Source organism: Gossypium arboreum, chromosome 4 (genome assembly GCF_025698485.1).
Source record: "Gossypium arboreum isolate Shixiya-1 chromosome 4, ASM2569848v2, whole genome shotgun sequence".
NCBI lineage: Eukaryota > Viridiplantae > Streptophyta > Magnoliopsida > Malvales > Malvaceae > Gossypium > Gossypium arboreum.
Genome location: NC_069073.1, coordinates 4,324,551 through 4,333,697, shown reverse-complemented (window position 1 = coordinate 4,333,697; position 9,147 = coordinate 4,324,551). Strand labels below are relative to the sequence as shown.

Genomic DNA, 9,147 nt, shown 5'->3' with positions numbered 1-9,147 from the left:
CATATTCCCAATTCATTTGCACATATGGCATATTTTCTCATACTTATATCATATATCATCACTTGCACTTATACTTACTTCTCATTAACAAATGTTGAACACATTTCCACATACCTGAATCGGTTATTCATTTATTCAATCACGTATTTCTCAGAATGCCCGTTGAACTGTACAGAATTAAATAGGATACGCGGATAGCTCAGAAAGCTCATACAATTCCAACGTCCCAGGCGTGGTCTTACATGTAATCAAATATAGATGCCACTGTCCCAGACATGGTGTTACACGAAATCAAATACGATGTTGATGTCCTAGACATGGTCTTATATGTAAATCTCAAATTGATGCCAACGTCCCAGACATTCTCTTACACGATAACACATATCGGAATCCTATGTCATGACATATGTATCCTAACTATTCCTAAGGTTCGTACGAGACTTTTCAGACGTTGACACGCTATAAGAACATTCTCAGATTTCTTGTATTCAACTCAAATAGCTATTCATCACTATTTATTAACAGATAAACAATAATAATTCAATTCAAACACATTTATTTGTCTATTGACTTACATCGTACTTATTCGAACGGATGAAATCAGCTAATCAACGACTTTCGACTTTCCTCGATCTAATTTCGTTTTCTTTGGTTCTTGATCTATATAAATTCAAATTTAACTCTTTTATTCAAAAAAATCATTCAATTCAATCCATATACACATATTTAGGGCATTTTCCAAATTAGCCCTCATATTTTCACATTTTGACATTTTAGTCCCTAATTAACAAAATCACAAAATGTGTATAATTTTATTTTACACATGCTAAGCCGAATTTGACACTAGTTCATATAGGCCCATATATATCATTTATTTCACATTTTAGTTCTTCAATTGTTCATTTTCACAAATTAGCCCATAATAATCAAATTCATCAAAAATCTCAATACAAAACATATTTATCTATCACCAAGCTTTCATATTTCACCATTTAACATCACAAAGCTCACAAAATCAACAATGAAATCTCATGAAATGATCAAAATTTCAGAAATTGAGGCATGGGCTTAATAGAACACAAACCAACGATCTCAAAAACATAAAAATTATCAAAAAATAAACAAAACTCATACCTTAATCAAGTCCTTCAATGGCCGAATGTTAAAACACAATACCCTAACCTTTCTTTCTTTAATTTTGGCAAACCAAGAAAATATGGACACAAAATGCATGTTTTGTTATAATTAATAACATTAATTTACACAATTACTTAATTAACCTTTATAAAATCATTACAATTCCACTAACTAATGTCCATCAATGTCATTTAATTATAACCACGGTCTATTTGCGTCATAAGGACCTCATATATATAAAGACAAAGAAATTTGACACTTTAACAAATAGAACACATCTTTTGCATTTTTTGCGATTAGGTCCTTTTATAAAATTAAACACACAACCGATAAAATTTTCATACGAAACTTTCACACATATCAAATATCATGCTGTAAACATGGAAAATAATATTAAAATATTTTTTAACTCGAAATTTTGGTCCCAAAACTACTATTTTGACTAGGGTCTAAATCGAGCTGTTATAATTACATTTTTGCCCTTAAAGTTTCACATATTTACGCTTTTTCCCCTAGGCGTAAAATGATTTTCAATCAATTTCCTTGCACTTCAAGCCTAGCGGAACCACTTTTATAAGTACAACAGCCCACAATTTCCATTATAAAACACTTCTATGACAAATTTATTACCTTTACAAATTAGTCCCTTTTTAGCATTTTCACTGAAAATCACTTAGTAAATGTTGTTTATCTAACCTAAAATATGCATAATCTACCATTAAACATCAAAATACACACATATTCTTCATGGTTCAAATCCCTAGACCTTAACCATTTCTCAATTTAATGGCAGAAATAAATAAATCATGTTACAATGATCACGAAAATGTAAAGAATATTAAAAACGAGGCAAGAATGGACTTACTATCGAGCTTGGAAGCTTGAACAAACCCTATCCATGGCTTCTCTTGGTACATTCGACTGAATCAAGAAGAAGATGGACAAATTTTTGGCTATTTTGGCTTTGTAATTCTTTTAATAACTAAATGACCAAAATGCCCTTAATGCCTTTCTTTGAAATTTTACCTAACCATGTCCATTTTTGTCCAACAAATTTTCCAATGGTCTAATTACCATATAAGGACCTCTAATTTAAAGTCTCATAGCATTTAGACACCTCTATCATGTAGAGCTCAACTTTTACACTATTTACGATTTAGTCCTTTTGGCTAAACTAAGTGCCCAAACATCAAAATTTTCGAATGTAATTTTTACGAAATCATTGCATGAAATCGTAGACCATAAAAATTGTAATAAAAATAAATTTTCTTACGTCGAATTTGTGGTCTCAGAACCACTGTTCCGACTAGGCCCAAAATCGGGATGTTACAACATAGTTGTTCATATGTGTTAGCTTGGAATGTAGTTTGAATCTTATCTAATGTTTGATATTTAGAAAGGTTAATGCCAACATGTATATGTATGTTTTGGTAACATGTTAAGGATTTGTGAATGGCATTAAAATGGTATGTTTAAGTATGAAATGAAATGGTAAAAATGATGGCATTGGATGGCTAGGTGAATGGTTGATTAAGTTAAAGTTGATTAAGTTTAACTGATATGTTTTGATGCCAAATCATTCCATTTGGATTGGCTGATTTATAATGATTAAATGAAATGCTGGAATGTGTTTTGGTATATTTTTTATAAGAAAAGTTTGGCAAACATGCACCAAATGTGAAATTGGTTAGGTTGACATGGAATAAGTACCAAATGGTTAGAAATGTACCAAATGGTTAGAAATGTACCAAAAATAGATCCACGTTGCGATGTCGGGCGAGGGTTGTCATGACGAGCTCTGGACTTCAGGCTACGACGTGACGAGGAACCCTGTTGTCACAACAAGGCCAAGTTAGTATGTCACGTCGTGAAAAGAAAATCCCTCACGTCACGACGTCGACCTAAAGATTTAAGACTTTTAAAAATTGGTCATTGTTCCATCTCTGGCTAACTTTAGAGCATAAGTAGGTTTGTATAAGACTCGAGAAAGGTGGTGTATCATTACTATGGTTTAAAATGTTTATGTTTGCATGTATTATGTTGTGATTTGAATGTTAAATGTTTATAGTTGCTCCGGCAACAGATGTGACATCCTGTAGTTCAGACCCAACGATTAGGTCAGGCAAGGGGTGTAATAGATTTATTGTTAATTTTAAAGTTTAATATAATTATATAATATTTACAATATATTTACATAAATTAAATACTTATCAGTTTACATTTTATTTTTATTTAAATATTATCATATAATTATATTAATTATTAATGTCTGTTTCATTATAAATTTGGACTTTTTCAAGTTTTAGATCAGATCTATCACAAACATGAGCTCGTATTGATCTCAAGCCCAAGTCGATCTTGGGCTCAAATTAACTCGAGCTCGAGCTTTTTTGGGTTTAGATTTTTCTCGAATTTAGATTTTTTTGAGCTCAGATCATCATAGGCCCGGATTTTTTTCAACACGGATCGTTACGGTCTTAGATCGGCACAAGTGGGCTTTCAAGCTCAAGCTTATTTTCTCAGCTCTACTAAAAGTATATGTTTTTTAAAGATAACTTGACATCTATGAGTGTTGAGTTCTTTATTTTTTGTGACTGGCCAAGTTTCTTGAGCCCTTCAAGATTAGGGAGGAGATTATGGAAGGAATCTAGACATTAAAATGAACCTGGACACCTTTTAATGCCCATAATCTTTCTAGAATCCCCTCTCTAATCTCAAGGTGCCAAAATCATGATTTCCTTAAAATGTAAATGCATTTCAATACCTTTAGTTGTCAATGTCCATTTAGATTTTGGAAAATCTTAACCCTAATTGTTAATTTAAAAAAAAAACAATTAGAGAAATGGAAAATTAAAATGGACTTTGATGCCTTGAGGGTCAAGATTCATTTAAAAATCCTAATCCTAAATGATCTTTTTAACATAATAGAAAATATTTTAAAAAATTATACAGAACTAACCATTCATGGTGTCGAGATCCATTCAAATAGTTGATCTCACTTGTTTATTTCTCATATAAATCTAAAAAAAATTATTTATATTATAAATTATCTACATACTTATAAATCTCTAACCCAAAATTTAAAATTTTGAGATTAAAAGGACATGACTCAATATGCAACAATGGATGAAAATCATGTGTCTCGATGTCACAATACTGTGAGAATAGAATGTCACAATACTGTAGAGTAGAAGCTCACAATCTATTTTGTGATATCTTACATGATTTTGGTTTCTATCACATTTGGGGGTATGACTTTCTCAATATGCAACAATGGATGAAAATCATGTGTCTCGATGTCACAATACTGTGAGAATAGAAGGTCACAATATTGTGAGAGTAGAAGCTCAAAATCTATTTTGTGATCACTTACATGATTTTGGTTTCTATCACATCTGGGGGTATGACTTTTGTGCTAGCATTCATTTCTTCTCTGGTTATTAATTGTATGATATTATCAAATTCGAGCCTATGATAATTTGAGCTCGAGAAAATCTGAGGAAAAATTCTCTCTTTTCCCCCTTTTTTTTTCTCATTTTGAAAAAAAAAGGTGGTAAAAAAATCAAAGTTCACTAAAATTAAATGTGTGCTCCATATTTGACCTACAGGCGGATACAGGGGGGCTTGCAGGGGCCCTATCCCCCCTAAAATGGAAAATTTCTATTTAGACCATTGTTTTTTTTTAAATTTTAAATTAGTAAAGGTAAACTTGTACTTTGGCCCCCCTAAAATTATAAAAATTCAATTTAATCCTTTAAAAATTATAAAGATATAGACTATAAAAAATTAAAATTTCATTTAGCCCCCTAAAAATTTGTTCTAACTTCGCCTCTGATTTGACCCTTTTTCATTAATCACATCCAATGGATAACATTCATCCAAAACATACAATATCTCATCAAAATAATATTTCCAATTTAGGATTCAAGTGAAATGACCAAAATGCTTTCTTATAGAAAAATTGAACAATAACCCCTTTTTACCTCTTATTAGACTTTCTTCACATCATATAAGTACCAATCAAACTCAAACTTTATAAATCACATTTAATTTCTAATATAAGTCCATAGTGGTAAAAAATAAACATGTACGCTTTTCACATTAAAAATGGTAAAATCAAAAATTAATCCATTTACTTTCAAATATTTTCCAATTTAGTCCAAAAATTATTTTCATCACATCGATTCATTTTCCAAGTCATTCTCTTGTCAAATAATCATTAATAACTCACATTCTCTTTTTTTTCAAATTGTATTTTTGTCAAATTTTTCAAAAAATTCAATTTGGTCCTTTTTTCACTTTCACAAAATTTTCATTGATTTCCATCTCTAATATAAATTTTATTCCTTAAGAATTATTTTATTCGACTTAATTCCACATTCTTCTAATATTCACAAATCACATTCACGAATTAGTACCAAATATACCGAAAATTTTGGAGCATTACATATTCAACTAATTCTCTCTTTGGATTGGAATTTGGAATTGGGATAATCAATTGTTTATTATTTGATTGAAATGTGAATTGAGTGTAGGTTAAATTTGAACTCCACCTTTTGCATGTTAAGTAAATAATTTTAAGTAATTTTCTTTTTCATGTTAAGTAAATAATTTTAAGTAATAATTAAAATGATTGTTGTCTAATAGCTAAAATATAACCTCAATTAATTGTAACAAGAAAGAAACGAAAAACTTAGTTTGTACTATTTTTGAAGACTAAACTTCGCACATCTTTCTATGGTTACAAGAATTGACTATTTAAAATATAAAAAATATTAGATTTAATTTACTCTAGTTTAATAATACATTGGATTACACTCGATTTGAATCAATTTTATACCCGCTCATGGCTTAATTTGCTTATGATGTTTATTGAGTACTTACCTTGATCCTTTGTAAGTGAAAGATTATATACGTATGACTTAAATCCTTTGATACACTAAAAATCTATGTGTCTCGAAGTAGTAAGAAAAACATTGGTATATTACTTGATGTAGTTTCACTTACATATAGTGAAATCGTACCTCATATAAAAAGTTAATAATATCCTCTCAGAGAGATTATATGATTTATGAAGATAAATATTACATGTTTTATATGAAATTAAAGAGAGAGAAAAAAAAGGAGGAAACATAATTGAAGAAAAAGGAAAAGAGAAAGTTAAAGGAGTGAAGGAAGAAGAAAATATATCGTCAACGCATAATTCACTGTATCTGAGCCAAGTCCTAGGCATATCAATTAGGTGTGATGGCCCTAATCTCAATCCCCTGCAAAATGAGACCACCTTTCTTCTCTTCGCAATCAATCTGCAATGCACTCATTTCGAGTTCCCCATCATCAACGCATCCCTCATTGAAGAACTCACCCATCTCAACCTCTAACCACCCGTCTACTCTAGCCTTTGGGAACTGAACATCATGTCCATTGTTTATTTGCAAATAGGCACTTCTCTTACTGCCTTCAGTGCCAACAACTCCAACACTAAGTTTCACTGGATAATAGTCAAACCCATAAACCTCATTTGCTTGAAAAACAAGGTAAGCCTTGTAGTGAGTCATGGGTGAAAGCATGGCGATACTAATCCTTCCACGGATTTCAAACCACCAAACCTTCAGAAGCTCTGCTACCTCGTCAAACCTATTTTAACAACAATGGAAAATGAATTGCCAAAGAGAAGTTCTCTTATTCAAACACAGGTATCCATCAAAGATGAATATGCAAGTATTTTCTCTTAAAAGATTTTCAATTATTTTGAATTTAAAATATGGATAAGCATCCTATTGTTATCATTTAGACCCAACCAGCATGGCAAGGAGGAGAGAATAACCTGGCATCGGGTTTAGGCACCCATCTCCAATACCATGGGGTGTCCACACTCCATATAATGGAGAGGTCCCTGGGTGACAGCATGAAACATTTCTTCCCACTCGCTCTGTCCAGCCAAAAACTCTGTTTCATTAATACCAACTAAGTTATATGTAAAGAACAAAAGAATTAAAAATAGATATAAACAAAACATAGGAATTGTTAAGAAAAAGATTCAAGCAACAATGGCATAGTTCATAATTAATATGTCAAAAGCTTCTCCAAAGTACTTTCTAAGCTTCTTACTTCCGTTAGTTCCTTTTTTTTTTTTTTTTGAATTACAGCAAATCCCAAACAACAAATACGATCAGATAAAATTAAACATATAAGGAAATATCAGACAAAATTTACATATAAATTAAAATAATATATCTTAATAATTCAATTATTTAAATTTGTTCTTGTTTTATCCAAATACGCTTTTGGCCTTCAAAAATCAAAAGAAAAAAGAAAAGAATAACCAGATAAAATTCCTTGCTGTTTTTATAAATTATACTTCAAATTCTAATTTGTTCAAAATTTCTTTTAGGTATTTTTATATAGTACTATATAAAAATTCATGTATTTATATTTAAAAATTATTTTTAAAATTAATTTAACACCCACCTAATTATAGAAAATTTAATATTATTTTTAGTGCTTTTATTTCTATCTTTTTCTATCGTCCCCTCTCTCATCTTCTTATCTAATCTTTCCTCTCAACATTGGAATCAATTACCGACAGTCGACCATCGGTGGCACCATCTTCTACTATTTCACCTGCTCCAAAAGCCACTTATTTAAGCTTTTCTTTTCATCTTCTTGTTTTAACCCTTTATTTATCTATTATATGTAAGAAAAATGGGTAAGAAAGCTTCCCTCTCCAAATCACATTTTATAGATCTATTATTAAGAAATGGGTTTTAGTTTTAGTTTTTTTTTGTTATCTTTTAAAAATTGATTGAGAGTTGAAACTGTTGAGAAATGAATTTTTATTCTTTCTTGTTATATTTTAAAATTGATGGAAAGTAGAAGAGAATTTTACGATCTATTATTAAGAAATGGGTTTTAATTTTAATTTTTTTTATCTTCTGGAAATTAATCAAGAGTTGAAAGTGTTGAAAAATGAATTTTTATTCTTTCTTATTATGTTCTAGAAATTGATTGAGAGTAGAAGAGAATGAGGAGTAAGATTAAAGTAAAAACAAGATGGAAACAGAAATGGATTCTGCAATTTATTTTTGAAGCTTTTGAAAATGACTGAGAGTGGGTTTGAAAAAAAATACTGAGCAAAATTAATTAAAACAAAAAATTTCTATTCCGTGTTGATGTTGAATAGCTTAGATTTTTAGATTTTTAACCTGTAAACCCTAAATGGACATTATATTATATAACAATGCTAGGGAAATTTTTATTACAACTTGGAAGAGAAAGGATGAAATTACCTTTCGTCCATCTTCAATGAGAAGGGGATTTTCACAGAGGCTAAGATAAAGTTGTTTCTTGGACGAGAAAGAGAGCGATGAGGGAATTAATGCCTGAGATTGGGATGGCAAGAAGCTTTCCCAAACAGCATCGGATTCAGTAGCCGAATTAAAAGCAGTTGAAACAAGCGACAATCTACAGGCATCTCGAGGGGAGGTCAAGGAAATAATGAGAGAGAAACAATCTGTTGGGAGAGCACCCAGGTCGAGATTGCCGCACATAACCTGTCGCTGGCCTTTTCTTTCGTCCATTTCAGAAACCTCGGTTTTCAGGAGATCACAAGATTCTGTTTGCACTAAGCGATATTTCAAGTCTGAGTACATAAAATCAGGGAAGGGGAAGGCAGTGAGCTTAGCGATAGGGGAGGCGTAAGCACTGTGCTCAGCGATTATGCCATAAAATATAAAAAATAAAAATATTCTCCTACTTTTAGACTAGAAATAGTTTTGACGACGAAGCTTGGTTTTAACGCAAGGGAGTAATTAGAAGTGCTTATAGGCGGGTCGGGTCTAAAAATAAGACTAAAATTTTATCTAAGCTAAATTCAAATAAAAACGTTAACGTTAAAACTGGAGCTGGTCTCGACATGTTATTATTAATTTTTATATAATTTTTAAATATATATAATACATTAAAAATATTAAAAATTAAAAATATTTTTAAACAAATTAAAATAAATTT

The 9,147-nt window shown here is 30.7% G+C and overlaps 1 protein-coding gene across 1 annotated transcript; it reads right to left on the bottom strand.

Moving 5' to 3' along the window:
- Positions 1–6,174: 6,174 nt before the first annotated feature.
- On the bottom strand, positions 6,175–8,914 carry LOC108455377 (F-box protein PP2-B10-like). The gene is made up of 3 exons (XM_017753943.2): positions 8,427–8,914; positions 6,965–7,086; positions 6,175–6,774 (listed from the first exon to the last, which is right to left on the bottom strand). The coding sequence occupies exons 1-3, from the start codon at positions 8,787–8,789 to the stop codon at positions 6,372–6,374; spliced, it is 888 nt and encodes a 295-aa protein (XP_017609432.2). The 5' UTR covers positions 8,790–8,914; the 3' UTR covers positions 6,175–6,371.
- Between the last annotated feature and the right edge of the window lie 233 nt (positions 8,915–9,147).

What these genes read in the sequence shown, in the direction of transcription:
- LOC108455377 (XM_017753943.2), bottom strand. Translation starts at nt 8,789, where the DNA reads ATGTACTCAGACTTGAAATATCGCTTAGTGCAAACAGAATCTTGTGAT. An exon ending in TCATTGAAGATGGACGAAAG is followed by an intron (nt 7,087 to 8,426) that starts GTAATTTCATCC and finishes TTAATGAAACAG; the next exon opens with AGTTTTTGGCTGGACAGAGC. An exon ending in GTGCCTAAACCCGATGCCAG is followed by an intron (nt 6,775 to 6,964) that starts GTTATTCTCTCC and finishes TTGTTAAAATAG; the next exon opens with GTTTGACGAGGTAGCAGAGC.